The following is a 24,825-nucleotide window of genomic DNA, read 5'->3' on the forward strand; positions in this document are numbered from 1 at the left end:
GCGGCTAAGGGAAAATAGCAGAAGATTGGCAAGCAGTAGCATAAATGCACTCAAGTTACTTGCAGCTGAGTTGTTGAAAAACTCATTTATTATACTAATTGTTGTCTGGTCTTGTGAGTTTGACAAGCAGAACATCTGTGTTTAGATAACATAGGCCTATGATAGACTCTATGCACCCTATTGAACAAGTTTGAGACTTCTGTTGTGGAAAGATCGAAGCACAATGGTAAACTACACCTGTGTGAAGCTCTGAATACACAGGTGAAAACAGCAGGGTTGGTGATCCTCTAGCTCCGTGCTGCCTGCATCCCCTTCTTTCATGCCTCTGCCTAGGTGATGCTTTGGGGATTCCCTAGTTGGTGAGGTAGTGAAAATAAATTTACTCTTTGCATTTCATCCATGGTTTTGTGGTGGTTCCTTTGTCCTATCTGTGCTGGCTTACACAATGGTGAAGGGTGTCCTGGGGTGCATTAGACAAAACATTACCATCAGGTCAAGGGTGGTGATCCTTCTCCTTTACTCAGAAATGGTGAAGTGACACCTAGAGTGCTGTATCCAGTTCTGGGCTCCCAACTACAAGATAGACATGGATGTATTGAAGAGGGTCCAATAAAAGGCCACAGGACTGATTAAGGGACTGGCGCATCTCTTGTAGGAGGAAAGGCTGAGAGAGATAGTACTGTTCAGTCTGGAGAAGAGAAGGTTTAAGGGAAATATTATCGGCATGTATTAATACCTGAAGATAAGGTTTAAAGAAAACAGGCGGTCTTTTCAATCGTGCCCAGTGACAGAATCAGAGGCAGTGGCCACAAACTGAAACATGGATAGTTCCTTTTGAACATAAGGGAATATTTTTATACTATAAGGGTCACACGACACTGTCACAGGCTGTGCAGAGCAGTTGCGGAGTCTTCATCTTCAGATATTCAAAAGCCACCTGGACACGGTCCTGCGCACTTGGTTCCAGGTTACCCCACTTAAACAGGTAGGTTGGACTAGATCATAGAATAGAATCATAGAATAGTTAGGGTTGGAAAGTACCTTAAGATCATTAAGTTTAAACCCCCCTGCCATGGGCAGGGACACCTCACACTAAACCATATCACCCAAAGACTCGTCCAACCTGGCCTTGAACACTGCCAGGGATGGAGCATTCACAACTTCCCTGGGCAACCTATTCCAGTGCCTCACCTCCCTAACAGGAAAGAATTTCCTCCTTATATCCAATCTAAACTTTCCCTGCTTAAGTTTTAACCCATTACCCCTTGTCCTATCACTACAGTCCCTAATGAAGAGTCCCTCCCCAGCATCCCTATAGGCCCCCTTCAGGTACTGGAAGGCTGCTATGAGGTCTCCACGCAACCTTCTCTTCTCCAGGCTGAGCAGCCCCAACTTTCTCAGCCTATCTAGGTGACTTCTGGAGGTCCCTTCCAACCTCAACCATTCTGTGATTCTGCAGCTCTGTAAAAAAGCTACTTACCTTTTCATTAGATGAGTCTACAGGCTGTGCTGTAGAGAAAACCATGACCAGATTTAGCAAGGGTCAGAAGAAACTTTTCTCATGAGGCTTAACTGGCTTTGGTCAAGCACACTGACTTCACAAAAATAAATTTTTCTATATCTCCGTGCAATTCCATTACAACAGTGGTAATACTCAAGGTACTTGATTATGGCAAAGTACAAGCTCTTAGCTATAAACCTCAGGTAAGATACTGGAGGCAAAAGTTAATTTACCGAAGTGTTAAGTGTTGCTCAAGAGATTAGCTGATATAGTCTTTGATTTCAGTGAAGGGACTGAGATCTGCAGGGGTACCTTCAGACTAGTATGTCCCTCCAGTTTATTCAGTTCACTATCTAATAGACTCAAGGAATTTGGCTTGCCTGATAGCCCGTAGTATGTGATAACTCTGTACTCACATATTATAGGGATGTACTGTATGACAATTGTCCATAAAAGTTTTAGCTTGCTGTTGAATCTATCAGTGCTTGTATCCATGTCTTTCTTTCACTCATTGATGAGTCAATAGATAAAACATATTTAACATTTATTTATTCAATCTTTATCTCATCTTTCTAGAAATTCTTTCATATGAACAGTGTCCAGTGCTATTTTCAGTGCTCAAAGATTTCTGCCTTTATTTCTAATGCAGCCTAAACCCCCACTCCCATATCTCTAAAAGCTTCTAATCTCTCTCTGGATGTTACAGAGAGCTGTCTCTTTCTTCATGCTCATTCTGCTTCATTTTCTCCTCTGATTTGTCTCTGTGGAGCAGAACTTCAGGGCTATTTCAGATTTGTCACTTTTTTTTTGCCTTACAGGCTTTTTCCACATGCCATTAACTCATTGTCTATATCATTTTTCTAAAACCCGTCTCTTACCCTACAACTTACTTGATAAAATATATCCAGTGTATATGCAGCCATCCATCCAGTGATGGATTAAACAGTGCTTTATGGTCTAAGTCAATATGTTTTCACACTTCTTAGTCCTATCTTCCTCTTGATTAGACTTGACTTGTCCACGTCAGAAGAAATACGTTACATGTTGCTCAGAGCCCTATGGCCAAAGTAAGTTTTGTGGCTTCATTTTATGACTCTGAAACTGTCAGATGGGAAAGGCACTTCATCCTCCAACACCCACATTGAAACTAAGCTCTTTACTGCCCTGTATTGTTTGGTAACTTGCTTCAGCTGAAGCATCTGTTTGTTCCCAAACACTCCAGTCTTTTTCCCAGGCTGTTGAGGTCTGTGGATCAAGGATCAATATGCTTTTCAAATCCTTTTTTAAAATCCATGTGTTTACCCATCCCTTTATCAGTGTTAATTTTGAGTAATATGTCTGCTTATATGCTTCTGTTTAACTTTTTGTATTGTCACAAGACATGGTAATCTTTAAACCATTTATTTTGATCATGTGGATATACACAGTGGTACGCTATCCAAAAAATTCACTTACTGCTAGTTTAAAACCTGAGCTCTACCCTCTGAATTTGTTAGCCACATTCTGAGTTAAACCTTCCTTTCCTTAAGACTAGATTTTACTTCCCTGATGCCAGTGGCAGCAAACATCCTGCCTGTCAGCCTTAAACATTTTATAGGTACTTCCAGGCTTTCAGTGAGACAGAGAGTGAATCTTGCTGGGAGTCTACCTGAGCCCCAAGGAATAGCCTATCCATTATAATTCTCTAGTTTACTACCAACCATAACTCAAATGTATACCACAACCTAGACTTCTTTAATTTTGCATAAGAGCATAACACATGCAAAATTTAATAATAGTCATGTAAAAAATTTCCATTTTTCTTGTCTTTTTTTTTTCCTGAAAGTGTTTTCTTTGCCACTTTGTAAAGTTTACTGAATACAATCCTTGAGGTATCATGAGCAGTCTTCCAAAAAGAAAAGTGAAAAACAATTTGAACAAATACTAAGTCAAGTAAAGCAATTCAGTTAAACAATGGTGGAATGGTATGTCACAAGGCTGAGGAATGAAGTACCTACTTCTGAGTGTCTTAATTAAACTGGGGATTGCACACAAGGGGTTTAATAATCCAGTCATGTTTTTGTGTGTGTTGTTTATGGATTTTGTTGATATAATGAATGTGGTAGTGGATCTATTCTACTGTCTCTCCTGGAATACAGACTCTGCAGTAACAGGCAAAGCTGCATGACTGATCTGAAGATATTATAATATAAAGGTAACACAGTTGTTACCTGTGACAGTCATCAGTTCTTCTGCAAGAAAGCAACTTTTCTTGAGTTACTGGGGTACAGGCACTCAGTCAGACCAGAGTATAATGCAAAGATGACCGTGTTGTTCCATGTCTGCACATCTGTAAATACAAGCAGATTCAATGTACTGGTTAGGTAATACTAAGACATTAACTCAGGTTGGCATACTTAAGGGTAAAGGAATACCACAGAGCCTTTTTGCACATCTGATTGAGGAGGAAACAGATTAGGAAACTAGACAACAATCTTTGAAAGCAGGACAAGGCACAAATCCCTAGTATTGTCAGAAAGTGATGAAGAATTACAGTGGATTGAATATGAAATGGTAAACCACAGAAAGTGCATGTATACAGTCTGGAGAAGTTATTATTTTCTCTGAAAAGATAAAAAAAAAAAATCTTGTTTTTTCTCAATTTGTCTTCTTGGGATCAGCTATATTGACATCAAAATTGAAATATGTCAAAAAATTTTAACAATTTTAAATTTAAATATTTTAAATTCAGTTTTTGGTTTCAAGGACTTGGCTTATTAAGACTAGACTGTTATTAGAAGGTCATTCAATATTTGGTCAAAAATTTAAATTCCTCATGAGGGTTGCAAATTTTGCAAGAGAAAACATCACACTATCATGTGGCAATCAGTTTTGGCCTTTACACAGCTTTCACATCTTTGCATATCCTATAAAGAACAGCTTCAAAGTGTAAAGGTGTGTCATTTCATTGTATTAGCTCACTGTCTTTTTATTGCTGTATCATTTTAGAAATTCAAGAGAATTATAGTTTCATATTATCTAAAACTGCACATATTCTGTGTGAAGGCAACACATACATGTGCATAGAGATATAAAGTCTTAAGAGCTCTCTCTGAAGACATTGAGGAAAACAGTATGTCTCATAGGAAGGAAAAAACTTAGAATTCATACAAATTTATTAATTATTCCATTTAACTGCTTAAGGGCAGCTTTATGAAACAAATTGCATTTATATAGCATCCTGATAGCTAATTAATTGTGCATGAATAATAAAGGCATAAAATTTTCAAGAAAACCTCTGAATTCAGAATTTAACTACGAATCAAAGCTTTTTTTTTTTATATTAAAGTCTTAATTTTGAGTACTGGTGAATGTTATGTTCAAGTGGTCTTAAAGACCGTTGGGAACTTCCTATGGGAACTTCTGATGCTACTTTTCAAAAGATGACTGACATCACCCACAAAAAAAAGTAAAATTTAACTTTTTTTTCCTTGCAAACCACTTCTCTAGTGTTCCACAATGCAATGCTACTGACTGGAAACAAAGCTGGCAACAAGAAGCAGTTCTAGGAAGATGTAAAGAATTCTGTCTGTATATATGTATGTTTGTGCACATTTTTAGCTAAAGGCGTACAGTATACGTATGTCAAATAGTAACTTCAGACAAACTGGTTGGGAGGAGTAGGTTTAAGAGCAGGTTGAAGGCTGCCAAGTACGCGTCGGCACTGCCATCTGGTGTTAGTGGTGGCTCCATGCCTCCTCTGTGACGCGCCCTAGCTGGGGAGTCCTTCCCTTCAGTTCGTTCAGTATCAACCTACCAATAGGTCTTATGAACAAAGAAACCTCACCGGAATGGTGTTCTGCTTACAACGATTTCACGGAATCTATTTGTAAAACAGGAATGTTACAACGACTTGTGTGAAACCAACACAGAAAGTGCAAGTGTTTTCCTCTGGAGGGTGGACACACTGGGCTCTTCCCTTTCTCGTATCAGCTTTTGTAATGAGAGTCCTATGTTCATCCAGTCTCACCTGTCATTCCCTTAATTTTTATTCCTAATACAACATAGTAATGATCTAATTAAAACCACAATGGGGAAAAACTAATACAGGAAAAACTAATACAGGAAAAACTAATACAGACCAACAAACATAGCTGTAAGTCTCCTTCCTCATCCTTTGGGACTTCAGTCAGGCTGCTCAGAGAAAAGATCAGGGAACAGTGTAATACTGCAGTCCAAGCAGCAATTTTGGCACTCACCCATATCCGGCAACTGAAAAAACAAAAATAAAAACAACAAAAAAACCTGAAACTAAAAACAAACAAAAAAAAAAGAAAAAAAAAACACACACACAAAAAAAAGAAACCGCCAACCAAAAAAAAAAAAAAAAACAAAACAAAACAAACCTAATATTTATTTATTCCCAGATTTTCAAAATAAAAAATTTAATATGTGCAACTGTATTTCACTGCTGCACTTAAAGCTGCCAGTGCTTACAAGCACTCCAACCCAGGCTACTTGAATTTTCAGTAGTCAGGTCAGTTCACACCATTATCTGAGAAGTGTCAGTATTTAATCAGGTGATCCCCTGGTAAATTTTTAAAAGTGTATTGCTTTGAAAATCAGTAGCTATAATGGGGTGAAGAAGGGGGAAGGAAGGAGGAAAGAAACCAAATGAAATCCAAACTGCATGGGTAACAGTGTCTTTTCTAAAACAGGGGCAGTCTTTCATTTCCATAACAGCTTGCTGGAATCCACAGACACCCAGCAACCACTGTGCTGTCCCAGGTGGAGGGGCAAGAGTGGAGATTCATGGCCCTGACAGCTCCTTACTGATATTTATTTTCATTAGAAAGGAAAAGGAGATAATTGCTGTAACATAAAAAATAGCTACATTAGACTTTTTCAGCTTCAGGATAATCATCCTGCTGCAATTCAGCCCACCCTCAAATAAACAGGGACAGAAATCTATATTGTTATTAAGTAGGGTTTTTTTCCTTTGTGCGACAGGTTAGTTGTTCTTATTTTCATCACTGTAATTTTAAATCATTCAGTGTGCAACTGATGTCCATTTACTGCAGTTCATCTTGAATCTATATGGACAAAACTTTGCAGGTAAACATTTATGTAACCAATACTTGACGCATTTACCTCCCTGTTCTCTGGAATCTAATGGACTCATATTTTATATTATTAGATACATTTAATCACTCTGGCAAAGCAAATATAGATTGAATTTTGCACTTGGAATGTTTTTTGTTATTAGGCCAGAAAATTTTCTATATGACATGAAAAATCTTTTCTGTAACTCCTAGTTTGGCCTATTTTGTGTCAGTTTAGATGTTCAGCACTTTAAATATGGAGGTACTTAAATGCAGGGTTAAGAACTGCACATACAGTGCTATTTACTACTTCACACAGAATCATAGAATAGTTAGGGTTGGAAAGGACCATAAGATCATTTAGTTCTAAATCCCCTGCCATGGGCAGGGACACCTCACACTAAACCATGTCACCCAAGGCTCTGCCCAACCTGGCCTTGAACACTGCCAGGGATGGAGCATTCACAACTTCCCTGGGCAACCCATTCCAGTGCCTCACCACCCTTACCTTAAAGAACTTCTTCCTTATATCCAATCTAAACTTCCCCCGTTTAACAGTCCCTAATGAAGAGTCCCTCCTCAGCATCCCTATAGCCCCACTTCAAATACTGGAAGGCTGCTATGAGGTCTCCACGCAGCCTTCTCTTCTCCAGGACTAACAGCCCCAACTTTCTCAGCCTATCTATCTTCATATGGGAGGTGCTCCAGTCCCCTGATCATCCTCGTGGCTCTCCTCTGGACTTGCTCCAACAGTTCCATGTCATTTTTATGTTGAGGACACCAGAACTGCGCACAATACTCCAGGTGAGGTCTCACAACAGCAGAGGGGCAGGATCACCTCCTGCGATCTGCTGGTCATACTCCCTTTGATGCAGCCCAGGATAACGGTTGGCTTTCTGGGCTGCAAGCGCACACTGAAGCTGGCTCATGTTCATTTTCTCATTGACCAGCACCCCCAAGTCCTTCTCCGCAGGGCTGCTCTGAATCTCTTCTCTGCCCAACCTGTAGCTGTGCCTGAGATTGCGCTGACCCAGGTGTAGGACCTTGCACTTGGCGTGGTTAAACTTCATGAGGTTGGCATCAGTCCACTTCACAAGCATATCAAGGTCCCTCTGGATGCCATTCCTTCGTCATCGGCAAACTTGCTGAGGGCGCACTCAATCCCATTGTCCATGTCACTGACAAAGGTGTTGAACAAGACTGGTTCTAACACCGATTCCTGAGGGACACCACTCGTTACTGGTCTCCAGCTGGACATTAAGCCATTGATCACAACTCTTTGCAAGCGGCTATCCAGCCAGTTCTTTATCCATCAAGTGGTCGACCTATCAAATTGATGTCTCTCCAATTTAGAGACAAGGATGTCGTGTGAGACAGTGTCGAATGCTTTGCACAAGTCCAGGTAGATGAAATCAACTGCTCTACCCCTGTCCATCAGTTCCGTAGCCCCATCATAGAAGGCCATAAGCTAGCTTTAAACTTTCCATTTGTACATGGTTTCTATATATTAAATTTGCTAGGAAAATCAGACATTGTTATGAATAATAGCCAAAATACATTTGTACTTAAACAGATGAGAACACAAATAATGAGCTTATAGACTTCTTTTTAGTTAAGAATCCATCAGAGTTTTTCCACTCTGCTCTGGAGTGTGTTTCTTTAGTTTGTGACCAGATCTTTTCCAAACACATGTAGTCCTACATAGGTTAATGCTTCTGATTTGTTAGCCACAAACAGAATTTATCTTGTTTTAAATAATAAAATTACTAATTTGAGTATGTTTTATTGTTTCAATATTGTGATATGACTAGACAGTCCTCTCTCTTGATCTTGAATTGAGCTACAGAGTGGATTTGTGATACTTTCTTTGTCCAATTCATCTAATAAGAGTAAGGACTTCCCAATACTCACCTCAGATGTGTCTGGTCTAAGGCATACCTCTATCTTTCTTCTTCTGTAGAAAATGACACTTCCAGTGAGAACTTTTCTATCATAGTACAGAGGTCTAAGGCTAGGAAGCTGCAGTCTTGATACTGCCTTCTCACTGCAGGGAAGGTACCTTATTTGTGCCTGGTAGTTCTGGTATCTAGAATTCTCCTACAAGCAATGACACTGAGTCATGCGATAGCTTTGGCATAAGCTGCCTTTGGAAGGAGACTCCAGTAGACAGGGAGACAATGCACTTCATCTCTTGCCATCAAGCTGGGATCTGACAATTGCACATGGGAAACTCAGCTGCTTGTCATTCCTACCACACTGACATCATAATTCCAGCCTAAAATGGGTAGGAAAAAGTGCTTTTTTTCTTTACTGACAAAAAAAAAAGAGAGAGAGAAAAAAAGTACACTTAAATTATAGACAATTGTACATTAAAATTGAAGATGACAATGATTAAATAAAATTAATTCCACCTTAAATGGTATAGGTCATGAGTGTTTGAAGGATTCGATACATCTGATGGTAAGTTGGTTTGCTATCATGCTTATCAAAGGGGAAGTTCTTATAATACTGTGGTTTTCTTTCATAGGTGACACTACTATATACTGTTCTTCACATGCGACACAGCTTGAAATATTGTGATAAAATGAGATGCTTGCGGAAACGATCAGCAGTGTCATTCTTAGGAGTCCTTGTCGTTTGCTTGCTCTTCATGAATTTGTACATTGAAGATGGTTATGTTTTGGTAAGTTTTTCAGGTGGAAGAAATGATCCTGGAACAGCAGAACATGATGCATCCCTGGTTAAGAAGTAAAGTTCATAATTTTTGCAAGTGTACCATTTTTGTTAGTGTACCATTAACTGCGAAGTATGATTAAAAAGTGGTCCTTATAATGAACCATCTTATCAATATATACTACACATAGTGTGTGTCAGTAAGACCCTAACAGTCCTTTTCACAGAAGTAAATATGTCATTGTGTATTGGAAGTATGGGAGATAGTGAATGTAGCAAAACATGGAGATATCTCACCAGGTATCTTACTTTGAGTCCAAATAATTCCTGTATTTTCCATAGCTGTGGATTTCTCTCAATTTTAATTGCCTCCATCTGAAATATTCGTATGAGCTAGGAGTCACTTTTTCAGTCCACAGTGTGAATTTCAACTCTGAAAACTGTATTAAACAATATTATAGAAATATAATTATAGAAGAGGACTTATACTACCCGATAGATTTTAAGCTCTTTGCATGAATAACTTCTTTTTAGTGCTTTTACTTTTTTCTTTTTGCACTTTCTATATCTCAGATTTGAGTCGGGGGGGTGGGGGGTTTCAGTGCTACAGTGTTAACAATTAGACATAAATGATACCTAGTGAAAGCTTATGAGTGTGAAAGAGATTTATGGAAAGATTTGTGTTAGGGATTTCGACAAGTAACCTACTGACAATGCAACATAACTCTGCAGTTTGTATGTAACCTCTGGGTGTCTCAGTGCTGAGCATCAAGTAAGCCCTGAAGACTTGATTAATCGATTGAATTTCCAGTACTTTTGCAAGAAGGTTGGACTAAGCCCAGTAAAAGAATATGGCAGCTTAACAACAAGCTTACAAATAGTAAAATGACTGAACTGAGTATCTAACATTGTGATATGATTAGCTAGTCCTCTTCTTTGATCTTGATTTGAACTACTAAGTGTCTTTCTGTGCCACCTTTTGCCTGAGTCATCGAACTGGGACAGGATGGGTTTTCCCATATACTGAAAGGTGAAGTCTGATCCCAGCTGGATTTGAGAAGAGACATCGTAGTATGAAAAAAGCGCAATACACAAATAGTAAAATCCTAACACAGATTTACCAGAACCATAGATAACTTGCTAGTGATTTTAATTTAAAATATTTTACTTACAACGATATTAAATATTTACAATATTAAGACTATGCTAGAACTTTTTAAGCCATTGAAAACACATGCTTCTAGCATGTTACTCCATTACAGACAAATTGCTTTCTCTAACAGTATTTGTACTAGGGTTTTGCACTGTTTTATTTATTCATCAATTTTTGGTTGTTATGAAATTTGACCTGGCTTATCACATATTTATTTTTTCCAGTGGTATTTTCCCTGGTGCTTCTTCTCCACTCACTAATTGCTTCAAAGTCCCCCAGATGTTTCTGAAAGTGCTTTTATTATCACTGCTAATGGTGTTCCTCTTGGTTTGTTTTTGAAATCTTTTCCTGTGCTATTTGCCAGCTCCCCAGACGGCTCCATGCCTTATTCCTAATTTGCTGGGTTTTTTTCCCTTTTTTAAAAATTCACCCTCTTTCATTGCTTCTCTCATCACAGTTCTGGCATGTTTGCATTCATGTAGCTTCCAGCCAAGTTTCTTGCCAAGTCTTATGGCAATTCTCCCAGATCCCCTGATAACTTCATGGTCCATCAAGCATTTTCTCAGATATATTAGGCTGTTGACTTTTTAGTGTTCTGGTTTTTGTTTGTTGTTTTTTTTGTTTTCAACTTTCCTGACCATGTCTGGCAGCTCTGTTATGTTGTCTGGTGTGTTTTCTCTGCTGAGGTAAAAGATGAGCAGTTTCAGTGTTGTTGGTGAGCAGACCTGGGGATAGCTTTCAAGAGCAGAAGGCTAACCAGTCCTCTTCAGGGAATGGGAGTCTGAAAGTCCTCAGAGACCCAAAAGCCCTCTGACTTTGAAATTGTAGTAAGTCTCCTGCTGGAGTATCTCTTGAAGTTAACTGACAGAGGAAGGCAACTGACCCAGAGTTTCTCTTCCTGGTCTCAGGCAGCAGGCTGTGCAAGGGAATGTTGGACTAGTATCTCTTTCTTCAAAGTTAAGTGGCCTTTTTTGGGATATTAGAATATTACAGTGAAATTCTTTGTGGCAAATCTTAAGAAGAGAGAGAACTTTTCATTTTTGCTCAGAGACTCTCACATGTCTGAAGAATCCTTTCACTGTTTTCTTCAGGGCATTTGCTGTGGAAACGGGTCCACCTCGGAAAATTGCTTAAGTACTTTTGTTGAGGACTGTACAATGCTGATGCATGTGTGTCAGCAGAGCAGTGTAAGGTGCTTCATCTGCAGCTTGTGAGCCACATCTAATTAAATATTTTGAAGACATACTGAATTAATATAACCAGATAGCACAATATATGCAGTGATTTTTTATACATATTATGAGTTGTAAGAGAACTGTAAGTGAAGCATGCCTTTTGCACACTTCTATGAATGCTTATCATTATTTTAGGCACTATGAAAACAATAGTACTATTGTAGCTGACACAGCATCCTTAGTGGAGTAGAGTATCTTTATAAAGAATGGAGAACTTCTGGCACTTTGCCCAGTGGAACCCACAGAAATCTCCCAGGCTTCAGCTAATACTGGAATGTAAGTTAGTGGTTAGTTAACAGATGAAAGGCAGAACTACCATAGAAAAAATTAAAGAAAACTGAAGAGACCTAATCAAGATCTTCAGCTTCACTGGCCTCTGCATAGTAGTCAGAGATAGAAGAACCAGATTTAATTTTTTTGGCAAAATCCATATTTCAGTTTTTCTTTTCATTCAACAAAGGAATGAAAGCAACAGCAATTTAAAAAAGGATTGTTAGCCACAAAAGACATTTCTTAAAGAGAAAAAAAAAAAAAGGAAATTGTTGTGGTCAGTTTACATATTTTGCTTGTTAAAATCAAAACATTTTATCCTGACATTCTCTATTTCCAAACATTTTGAAACTTTTTATGTAGAAAAACCTCAGCACAATGGATTTCCATTCCAAAGCCTTATGAAACAAACTATTGTGGTGTTCCATTCTGTAACCAATGACACATGATGTTTTTTGACATTAAAAAATGGCTGGGTTTTAAAAAAGAAAGTTTTTGGACCATCCCCTTTTTTTTTTTTTTTTTCAATTTGACATTTTTTGATTTTCATAGAAAATCTCCTGAAGTTTAAGTGCATTCTCTTCCTAGCCTATTAAGTTACATTTTAATCTGGAATCCGATCAACATAAACCCTCTTCTCATATCTTATGGGCAAATGCAAAATATCATAGGAGCTCTAGAAAGAAATTATTGGAAAGGCATTGCAGTTGAAGCGAGAGTAACAGTGCAGGTAGATGCACCTTTATGTCCGCCAACGATCTTTACTAAACTCAGAAGTGTATTATTTATTACTTACAAATAAATTACTATTATTTATTACTTACAAAAAATAAAGTTAAAACAAACCTAGGATTGGCTGGCAAAAATATTTCTTTGTGTTATAAATATATATTTGACATATTTTTTCAGTATTTATACCATGAAATATGAGTGCTGTTTACTATTTCTGTGGTTGTTCTTGTTAGCATCAATACTATCACTGCACAATGCAGTTTTTAGTTTTTAGTGTTTCTGCATACTGTATATATCAGAAGAAATGAGCTTTTTCATTCAATGGCCTGTCATCAGACTAGAATCCACCCATGTAAACTATATAATCATTCCTAATTTTAAATTCAGTCTCATGACACTACAACTTGTTAGATATTTTGCCTTTTCTTAAGGACTAAGGAACAGATTTTCTCATAGATCCAACTAAGCTTATGGATAGAGCACTCCTAATGAAGCTGCTCCTTCCCTTAGGTGAATTTATGATGGCTAAGGAAGCTTCTTTAAAGAAAAAGACAGGAGAAGGAGGCAGTAAGAGGAAGTATAGTGATAAATTTGCCTTTTTTCTTATGCCATCAAACTGTTCACGAAAGCCAGCAAAAGCTTTGGCTGTCTTGATGACCGCATACATTTCTTCTTATCACAAACCTGAGCTGGAGCTACTCAGAAAAATCATAAAATGAGCCAGCTGCCAGGATCCAGTTTCATCTTTCTTTGCAATTGTTTTGTGGGCTGTTGTGCTTTTTTTTTGGGGAACTGAAAATATATTAAAAAAATCACCCCCACTTCTCCATCTATGAAAATTCTCTCATCTGTTGCTTATTGATGCTTTCTTATATGTCTTTTGAATACTGCAGCATTTTTTTTTTTAATAATTTAGTGTTTCCAAACTTTACAGAGCTTTTGCCCAAAATATTCTTTTTTTTTTTCCCCCTGTTTCTGTAATCTGAAGGGTTATGGTACATATTTCTGTAGCCAAAAATGTATGATATTCAGTAATGAAGTTTTTTAAAAAAATGAAGTGACATCTACATGCTTTCACAAAAGCTGACGCTGAAAATTGTTGTTCTTGGAACCCTGCCTGTCCATGTTTCCTCTCTAGCTGGTATTCACAAATGTGTTTCTCTCTTTCTCTCTCCCTCTCCTATTCTTTTTGTTTTCTCACTAATAGGAAGGGGACAAGCAATTACTCAGAGAAACAGCCACGCACCAGCTCAACCCAGAGCGCTATGTTCACACTTTTAAAGATTTGTCTAATTTCTCAGGATCTATAAACATTTCCTATCGCTACCTAGCTGGCACACCTTTGCCAAGGAAAAGTAAGTAACTGTAATCTGAATGTTACAAAATGAGATAATTTAAAAATGGCTGAAAACCACATAGTCCCTGTGATATTTCTAGGCAAGAGGGGCTGAGTTAATCAGTGACAATCTCAGAGAGTTTGTGAGACAGCTATCTCTCTCTGCACAGGCAGTTCCTGAGCAGCTGTTAGCTCATCCTGGTCTCACAGCTTGGTTACCTGCTGATCAAATGCCTGACTTGTAGTTATCCTGCAGACAGGACTTAGACTGTCTGTGGGAGCACACCTTTGTAGACCTCCTCACAGGCCAGGAGACGATTTAGAAAGCAGGAACAAGGCACATGCTGGTGGTGATCTATAACCACCCCAAGACTGTACTGTCTGCATCTGTCTGTATAAACAGTAAATCCAGTTTATGGTATGCTGGCTTCACATAGATACACCTTTCAGGTCCCCTGTTTGGCCAGTCCAACTGCTGTGAATAGGTCTCCTTGTTCATTTAGCTGTGATAAGAAGGAAGATGAATTGTGCTATTATGGTGACAGTAAAGGATGATTCTTCTTGCAGCCATCTTCAGATGGATTATCTAGATATTCTGACTCCTTGCAGGGTTCAAGACTTTCATCTTGAAGTGAAATACTGCCATAGCTAGTTTTTAGACAGGTATCACCTGGTTTCCAAACTGATCATTTTAAGACATAAACAAGGGTCAGAAGTCCAAGCATAAAAGATAAAATAAAACCACCCATGATTTGTTGATATTCATAGAAAGCCACAAAAGTTTTTTTCAGATTATATTTGAGAAATTTTGGGCTCTGCAGGCAGTGTAAACGTCTTCTGGGGGTTGTACTTCACTGTACAAGTGCAGTTTGAGCAGACTTAAGCCTTGGGAGAAACTCTGAATCAGTTTCTCAGAGCAGTCTTTTACAAAACACAATATTTTAAGAAAGTTGGGGTAGGTTCAACTGAAGTATGACCTGTCAATTATAAAGTCTTAACATTTTTTACATCAGAACTTAGAAAAAATTAGATATATTAGAACATAGCATACTCATTTCAACTGCTGGCAAAAATGCAATGGCAGTGAATCCAAACAGCAGAGATGAATATTTTTCTCTTATAATTAAGATGCGTATCTCCCTAGAAAGATGTAACAGCATTAGAAAAATATTTATACAACCACAGGTATGAGGTAGTAAGCTCTTTTCTACTTTGAAATAATATCTAAATTACATTTTGTAACTGAAGTTCCCTGTAAAATGCTCAAGGAGTCCTGAAAGCTCGTTAGAAGAACTACTAGCAAGGTAAAATTGGACAGATTCAGTTAAAACTTAATACACAGAAAAATGTATTCATGCAATGTTCATAAAAATGTAAAATTATGCTTAAGTGTAACTAGTCTTGTAGAGTGCTTAGAATGATAAAAGTTTGGCAATTAATTTTAGTTGCTGTGCTGCATTTTGTTGCTCCTTGTGTGAATCATATCTCATAATCCCTTATCTTTTAGCAGATTTTAGAGCCTTATCATTGTCTGTGTGGTTTCCTCTACCAGGCATATCCATGCACACTGCTTTGGCTTTTGTCCACTACATGCCATTCCTTGCAGTTAACAAGTGAATGTTTAATGCAACAGTCTTCTTATGTCTATTTGCTTGTTATGTGATTCTTCTTTCAAGAAAAGGCAACAAACATCCTTTGTTGCATTCAGCTTAGTAAATTCACATACCAAATTTCTCAGTCTTCACTATTTTTTATAGTGAAGTTTTACTAGTTTTATATAATATAAGCACAGCTCTGGAGAATAGCTTTGTGGTGGAATTTTGCCAATGTGAGATACTCAGTTTTTGTTTGAATTGTCTTTTGTACAGGGTATCTTACAATTGGGCTATCCTCTGTGAAACGGAAGAAAGGAAACTACTTGCTTGAGACCATCAAGTCCATATTTGAGCAATCAAGTTATGAGGAACTCAAAGAAATTGCAGTGGTAGTGCAACTGGCAGATTTTGACTCAGCCTGGTGTGAAGGGATGGTCCAGGATATTTCACAGAAATTTGCACACCACATAATTGCAGGCAGATTAATAGTGATTCACGTCCCTGAGGAGTATTATCCTGTACTGGATGGTCTCAAAAGAAATTACAATGACCCAGAGGACCGTGTGAAGTTTCGATCCAAACAAAATGTAGATTATGCCTTTCTTCTTAACTTTTGTGCTAATCTTTCTGACTATTACGTGATGCTAGAAGATGATGTTAGGTGCTCAAAGAATTTTTTTACTACTGTTAAGAAAGTAATTACCTCACGAGAAGGGTCTTACTGGGTGACTTTGGAATTCTCCAAACTGGGTTACATTGGAAAGCTTTACCATTCCCATGACCTCCCACGACTGGCCCATTTTTTATTGATGTTCTACCAAGAAATGCCTTGTGATTGGCTGCTTATCCACTTCCGCGGGCTGTTGGCTCAAAAGGAAGTGATACGTTTTAAGCCATCTCTGTTCCAGCACATGGGATACTACTCATCTTACAAAGGAGCTGAAAACAAATTAAAGGATGATGATTTTGAAGAGGAATCATTTGATATCCCTGACAATCCACCTGCAAACTTACACACCAACATGAATGTATTTGAAAACTATGAGGCAAGCAAGGCTTACAGCAGCATTGATGAGTACTTCTGGGGCAAAGCTCCTTCTACTGGAGACTTCTACGGGATTGTATTTGAAAAGCCCGTTAAAATCAGTAAAATTAAAGTTGTCACTGGAACTGAGGACCGGCAAAATGACATTTTGCATCATGGAGCCCTGGAAGTAGGAGAAAAGATTGTAGGAAGTAAAAATGGGAGACAATGCACCACTTACTTGAGATTAGGGGAATTCAAAAATGGGAATATTGAAATAACAGATGTAGAGCACAAAGTTCTGTTTGATATTAACTGCATGAGAATACTTGTTACCAAAAGTCAAAAAGAATGGCTGATCATTAGGAGCATTAGCGTCTGGACTTCTCAAACACCAAATCAATAAAGTAAAGCCACCTGAGAAGGTACAGAATGCATAGTCATCTGGGTCCCAACTGGTGCCATTCCCTAGAAAAACTGACATTTCCAGCTCTTCACTAAAGACACAAAAAATCTGGGGAAATCACAAAACAAGCAAAGCAATTTATTTTTTACTAGCTTGGCCAGGTAATATACAAACATTTGCTGAAATTTTTGAATTTTATAGGAAATGCAAAGTTCTCAAACCTCACTTGAGATCTTGAAACCCTTTTTTATTAACATTTCTCTGTGAGAGAGATCAACTGGACTAAACAGGACTAAACAAAACATCCTATAATTACCAAAAGTTTTAAAGATATGACCAGTTCGTTGTGAAAAGAAATAAGATTGCACTTTATGCACATATAAATTTAAAATGTTGTGGTAGTATGCACTTGTACAATAGCTGGTGATGTGTTTCTTTTAAAGGCAGTTGTGACAAGGAAATCTGCCCTGAAACTGGCAGTTTCATTCTGAGCACTGTAAGAAAATAGCGTGGCTAATCATTGCAACTCCTTTCCAAAAGGGAATGTATGTAAAATTATAAATCTGACATGACAACTATGTATAAAATACATAATTGCATCTGTTAGCCTGTCTTAACAAATATCTTTTGTTCTTTTTCCTGTGTCCTTTCACTGAAACAAGCACTACTTGGATTCTATATTTCTTAGGGGACCAATTTACTCTCCTTATTCAAAAATGATGCCTCACAGTAAGCAAGCACTCTGCTTGACAGATGTCACTATCAAATCCAAGCACCTCAAGGGCAACACTGTTTACTTAGACAGGCATCTTAACAGATCTCAGCTTCAAAATTTTCTGTTCCTTTGCAATGTGCAGTACTCTCTGTGAGGAATTTTCACATAGATAAATACTACAGCATGCTTTCAAAGACCTGCTATGCCTTCCATATCTACATTTACAGTCCATGTATGATACAAATGTAAAGTGTACCAGATTAACCAATTGGAGGTGAATGTAATCACCAGATGATGTCTAGCCAATAGGCTGGACACAAAATGAAGAATCTTGATTCAATGAAAAGGTAATACGTTTCTAAGTTTACTTCCCCCCCACCACCCCACCCCCCCTTCAGTTTTCTAATTCTGATCATGTTAGTTTTGTAGACAACTTCCCACTGCCTTGGTTATTCCCTGTAAGCTTATTTTGCTTGGCTTTATGCAGTAAACAGAAAAGTTCCCTCAGTCCTCATGACTGCAGCCTCAGATCTGGTCTTTTAGTCCATCACACGAGGAGATTGTACAGCTGTATGATATATACCATTATGCATACATTTGGATTAGCAGTATCCAGGGGAAAGGTCCTCTAAGAAATTATTTAGACTTTCTCAGAAGACACAGTAAGAAAACCAGGAGCATCAAGTGTGACACAGATGAACACTGTATTAGAAAACTTATGAATACTGTAGTTATCAATTGCATGCATAGGTTTTACTTAAATATGGAAGGCAAGGGTTAAGTTTCAAGAATGCCCACACTGACCAAGACTGAACAAATTACTATACTCAGTACATCCAAACTTAATATGGCTATGGGTAGGGTAAATTATTAAAAAGTCTACACAAAATAGCAATGCAATTACTTTTCCTGGTTCATAAATCATGATAAATTCAGGTTAGGGTTTGGAAAATCCCCCAGTACAGAGAAAAGGTAAATTTTAAATAAAATCTTCTGATATATCGGAAGATATATCTACATAATTCAGAAAAGCACCCTCTTGTCAAAAAAAGTCTTTGTTTCTTAATGCACATTTAAATCTATTATTTATATACATATATTCATTAAAATATACTAGAAGAGGCATACACATTCACTCTGTAAAGGAAAATTACACAATTCTTTTAATTAAAAATATGCGCTAATCTCAAATGGTTATGAATATTTATGACGGACTTTTTAACAGTGATCTTCCAGTAACTAGTTGATAATTAATCATTAGTCAACACTGATTTTTTCCCATGAACTGTTATTCTTCTATTTTTCCTTTCCTTGATCATTAACCATTAGTACCAAAGCAAACATAACTAGGTTAACCAGCGGTGTTGCCCTTATCTTTATTCAGAAATGCAGTCCAACTCAACCTTCTAAATTAGAATGGAAAATATACTTACCTTGAGGTTTAAAATTTTCTTGTAATCAAAATGGACTGCTAGTATGAATTAAATGCTCTCAACATAAATCTGAAGTGACTTACATGATATTTTTGAATTATCAGCTAAACAAAACTGCTTTCTTTTTTGAATCCACAGTAGTAATGAGTCTGATCTTCCATAACATGTCTCAGCAGTGAGAAAGAACGCTCATCTGGCTGTTACCAGTCTGAGAGGATCAAACCCTCAAAGGAGTTCCCTCAAAGGCAGCTTTCTTTGGGGGTGGATAGTGGTATGTGCTGGGAATGAGAGGCATACACCAGTCTTCCTGTTGAATTTGAGTTGATTTGGAAAAAAACAGCTAACAGTAGGTTTATTGCAGGACAGGTAAGAAAGCACTTCTGTAAGCTAGTGTTTTGAGCACTCACCTTAATACATGGATCCCAGCTTTCCTTCACAGAGTTTATATTTTATCCAACTTATTCACATGAACAAGGTTGCCAAAAAAAAAAACCAAACAAAAAAAAAAAAAACCACAACAAAAAGCTTTAAAAAGATTTCAGAAAATTATGTTTGAAGATTTGTTTTCTTTCTTTGTGTGCTAGGAAAAGTGATTTCCTCTAAAAGAGAATTACTTAATCAGACATGCATATGTTCACTAATACTTCTCAAAGTTTGGATTTCCTTTTTTTTCACTGATAAAGCAGAACATTATCAGTGTCACAAAGCTCTGTTCATTGGTGTATACTATTGGTTCTGTTGGTGTGTATTTCCACGGGTTCATTTGTGGACTGAAGACTAAACATCAATATTTTCACACTGAAATGCCAATACAGAAAATATTACACTGTGGTCTGCTCAGTGATAGATCTATTCTTCACTAATGTATATGTATTGTTCCTATTGACACTGTTTGGGTTTCCTCATTGTATAATGTCCCTGGGCCACTTTTTCTTTTCTTAACTAAAAGTCAGTTTGTCTTCTTTCTTCACACAGTATAATTCCTCTGACATAGGGAATTCTTGGGAAGTAAAGTACTACTCATTAAGAATTAAAAGAACTGAGTCCACAGTTCACTGCAGAAAAGCAAATACAAAGACAGTAATTTTTAAGCAAAAAAGAGATAGCATATTTACTGTATGTGTTATATCAAAAATAATTCACTAAGGTGCTATATGAATTTGTTATTTTTAGATCAGTGCTCTAACATGATCCTCTTTTTCTTTCTGCTCAATATTGTATTGTGTTAGACATATGTTTTTGCTTTTACAAAGGGAAGTAGGGAACTTGTTCATTATTGAATAATTAACATTTAAATAAAGAGTAAACTATAACACCTTACAAAATATTTCATCTTGGAAAACTATTAAAGAAAGAAAAAACCAAACAAACCAAAACCACGTCTAACCATCTTCAAAATTGCAGCTTTCACTGTGAAGCATTTCAGAGATTCTGATGGAAATGATAGACCTTTCTACTCTCATAGCAAGTTTGCAGTTTTGTTAAGCTATATTACAATAAGTATTTAAATATAAGCACTAATGCAGATCATGTATCATGAGCTCAGGGAGTGTCATATCCTCAAATAGTTAAAAGTACAGGTATTCGTGACCTTTAGCATCACCATCAGGCTTGTAGACTAAGGCTAGACGGCTGCAAAAAATTGAAAGAGGAGCACAACCAGAACTAGCTCAGTGTACAATGGTTGTCTAAGATCTGTTTCTCTCTACTGACTATGGTAGGAGCCTATGCAAGTGGCTTGGCCCAAATGTTAATTTCCTGGACAATTAGAGACACAGGAGATCTGTTTCCTTTGCATGATTGCATATAAATCTAGATAAAAGCATGTGATACTTACAAACCTTTACAGATAATTTCCTATCATTAGCACCACTCTTCACAGCAGGGATGCTCAGTATCTTCTTCATAAATACTATCCTGCAATTTCAATGAAAACAATTTGTTCAGCTTTAAAATAAGGAATATGAATCTCCCCCTTGAATCTAACACATTATTTATTACAGGTTAGTTTTAAAATTAAATTAAGTGCAGAGAAATATTAATTACAATAACATCTCCATAACAGTAATTTGTTCTTAAATTGGCATCTGGGCAGATAGTAGACTGTTTTTCAGCCACATTTCTAGATGTTTTTCAACTGTCAAACTACCTACTACAATATCCCAAATAAAATTCCACTTTGTCTTGACAGTTGTAAAAAGGGTCCTAAAATTCCACATAGAGCTTGAAAGTACTTTAAGTAGGGTTATATTGCTAATTAAACCCTTTGCCAGCCCTTTGCTAGGCTTATGTAAGAGTTTCACATTTAATGAGTAAAGCTGAACATCAAAAGCTGATGCTCATTTCCTCCATTCAGCTGGCTAAATAGCTGCCTTCCTTGTATCTTGCTACTTATTAACACTGGTTTTGCTTTTGCCACTTCAGGAAAACCTGCCTGACAGCTAGGGAAATCTCAGGCTACAAATTCTCAAAGGTACAGTGTTTGTACATTAAGAAATGTTCCCATTTCTTAACAGACGTACCATTTTTTGAAAACTAGCCTAAGCACAGTGTTCTGTTTCTTGGGCTCTCCCTTGGTGTTACTAGAAGTGGATTTTCTTCCTAGATAACTACATCAAGCAGTAAAAAAAAATATTACCAGGGAAAAAAATAATTGCTATGCAATTAATTTTTAAAAACAAGTTAAAAGTTGATCAGGCTTCATCTATCCTGAACAATTTAAGTAGAAAAGATTAACATACCATTGACTGAAAGAAAAGGTTAAATGAATATTATGTGTGTATATTTCTGCTGTATGACTGGACTGAACTTAACTTACCATTTAAAGGCGGCTGTTTGTCAGAATACCATCATTGTATTAACCCTTTTACAGAAAAAGGGAGCCTGTGATGACCCCTAGAACTGCTTTTTTGCTGTCTCCATAAAAGAAAGAAAAAAAAAAGATTTATCCTTAAAAAGTATTGCCTTGGGCATGCACATTGAAGTAGTACACAAAGAACAATATTTGCCCTATTTGCAGTACACAAAGAACAATATTTGCAACGTTGGAATACCTACGTCTACCAGAGTGTGGGTGGAAATGTAACAAGGATTAGTTACTATCCTTGCTACAATACCTGTAATATTTTTCAAAATAAATGTAAGATATGTAAAGACTCTTTGGCTTAATGCCCTTCTCTTTAATCACTGTACCATTCAGTTTTCTTTTAACTGTAGATACCACATTTTCAGCTTCTTAACCTGGGCCAAAAGTGCATATAACCCAAGAGGACACAGCATAGTTCAAAGGAAATTTGAGAACAAGTTATTGTATGCTGTGCTTCCTCAAATGCATGTTTACCTTGTTCTGATAACCTGGATTTAGAATTCCTGCCAAATGGCACTCTAGATATGCAGTTTAAAATGCTTTGTTGTTTTGTTTTGTTTTTTTTTTTTTTCCTTATTATACCTTTCGCCGCTAAAAGCAGAGATCTTAAGGTAAAAGTTAAACCCTTACACCAATATTTGCTGCTACTAAAAGTCCCTTGCTTTGCACTGATGCCATTTGGCATATTTCAGTTCATCTGCAACTTTAGAGTCTAATTTCATGTTACATCTTCAACAGCACATACAGGTATTCCCTCCCTCTGTGTTTAATATCAATATGGAATAAATTAACATAATCTTGGGTAAATATTTTCAATACACTTTCACCTCAATTTAGGAAACTGGGACTGTTACTGTTGTTTATTTCTCAGAATTGCTTCCTTCATCTAGCCATTGCTCACTACATTTAGATTCCACATCTGCTGAAAAGACAATAAGCATGTTATAATGAGACACTCATTTAAAGGAGAACTGCTAATTATTTTTTTGTTGTATAATCTAAAGTTGCACTATCTGTTTTTTTTCAAAATTATTTGCATACCTTTTTACCTCTGTGAAAATCTCATAAAGCAAACTGGTTTTATTAATCACTCCTGCAAATGGATCCTGGCAGCAGTCTGTTTTTTTCATTTGCAAAGTGAGCCAGGTTTCTTCTCTCCTCCAAAGTGTTGAATAGCTTCTTTTAAGGAAGAAAAAAAGCCCAAAACAGGTCTCCTCTCTAGTGGCTGTCTACCACTTTCAAAGATAAAAAATCTTTCGTTTGTTTCCTCCCTTCTCTCCCTCAAAGCTGCATTTTAAAATAAAAAAGTAGTTCTCCTTTTTCCTAATGCCTCAGCTCACTCCCATCTGCACACTTGTATTTTCCTTTTGGAAAGGGGCAGTTTTATTTTATGCAGAAACATTTGGGGAATAAATGACACAACACCACCAAAAAAATTTTTCAAGTCTATTTTTTTTTAAGCATTATAAATGAGATATGCAATATGTTCCATCAAAGGGGATCAAATGTTTGCTCAAGCATGCTTGTGTTAGCTGCTCCTCACACAAAAACAAAGTCAGGTAAGGTTTTTCAGGCAAGTAACAGTGTGCATGTGCGTGTGTAAGCACATTAACAAAAAAGCTGCAAGAAACCACATCTATAGATGCGTTGTGCACCAAAGACTTCTGCACTTAGCTCTCTGGTTAAGGAGTGAAACAATTTTTTGATCAAAGCAGTGTGTGAGAAATATTTTGGACATGAACTTTCCTACAGGTAATCACTTTTTCTTCTGATACTAAGCCAATTCCATAGAATATAATCTCTAGAGTAATAACTCCTGCCAAGCTGTTGCATGAATTTTGTAAACAGATGTTACTTTTCCTGAACATTAATTATAAATACTACATTTACCTTAACCATAAACTGTTGTTAAAATGTTTTTCTTGTTTTGTTCTGTTTGAAAGCTTACTTTTTCAAACTGAGGAAATATATTTGCTCTTTTCAATAGCTTTAGCATAAATACTCTAGAACATGGGATTAGGAGCAAGTGTGTATTCTGATATGAAAACGGGTTCTACCAGTGTTCTTATAGTATATTTGAGAAGGCATTTCAGCTATAAAGGTCTATTTAAGCATTTATTTATTCTCAAAAACATTGGAGTATCTTTATTTCAGGACTTTGTGAGGAAAAAAAATGCACAACTAAACCATGTTACTGGAAAAATTACCTTTCCCAAGCTTTCATTTTCCCTGCCAGCAGCAAGTCCTCATTTTTCTCCAGTTTAACTTCATGAAACCCAGCTTCTTTGTATCATGTATTTATAACACCTCCACAAAATTAAGTCAGATCCCCATCAGGTTTGCATTTAATTCAATGAACTTCAGTCTTTTTGTGCTTTTTATGCTCCTGCTTATGAAAGATTGAACAGTTATCTTCCACTATCTTCAAGAAGAAAATATTGCAAAGTTCCAGTTGATATATCTCATAGTTTTGATAATTAGTAGCTAGTAGGTTTTTTTTTAATCTACTTATTTTCACAGAGATAGATCTTTAGTCTCTATGTGGGGGAGAGGGGAAAATGTTTGTATTATTTCTACAGCAACTATTTCTGACATCACTTTCTTCATACCCTCATTTTGCTACTCCCACATTCACTTCATGCACATACAGAGTGAAAAAAAAATAACCGCACAAACAAATAAACAGAAAGGCATTGTAAGCAATAGGTTTCTGGTAGAGAGAGAAGCATGAGAGAGGGGATTAGAAGCTGTCTTAAATATTTCAAGTTCAGTACAAAGAAAGCTAAATAACATTTTCTCCTGCTG

At 37.0% G+C, this 24,825-nt stretch overlaps 1 protein-coding gene across 8 annotated transcripts in view; it reads left to right on the forward strand.

The window, feature by feature from the left end:
• Positions 1-17,612, forward strand: part of MGAT4C (MGAT4 family member C) — a 399,878-nt gene extending 382,266 nt beyond the window's left edge. For 7 of the 8 annotated variants that reach the window (XM_062622353.1, XM_062622350.1, XM_062622355.1 and 4 more), the window contains 3 exons: positions 9,110-9,265; positions 13,853-14,000; positions 15,850-17,612. In XM_062622353.1, coding sequence (XP_062478337.1) covers positions 9,137-9,265; positions 13,853-14,000; positions 15,850-17,006 — 1,434 coding nt within the window. In that variant the 5' untranslated portion in view covers positions 9,110-9,136 and the 3' untranslated portion in view covers positions 17,007-17,612. Of the gene's footprint in view, positions 1-9,109; positions 9,266-13,852; positions 14,001-15,849 lie in introns of those variants that run through there. The other variant, XM_062622358.1, reaches the window with a different exon arrangement.
• Positions 17,613-24,825: the final 7,213 nt, after the last annotated feature.

The sequence above is a fragment of the Pezoporus occidentalis genome, unplaced genomic scaffold, assembly GCF_034315485.1.
Source record: "Pezoporus occidentalis ecotype Australia unplaced genomic scaffold, CSIRO_AGI_Poc_V1 ctg240, whole genome shotgun sequence".
NCBI classification, from domain to species: domain Eukaryota; kingdom Metazoa; phylum Chordata; class Aves; order Psittaciformes; family Psittacidae; genus Pezoporus; species Pezoporus occidentalis.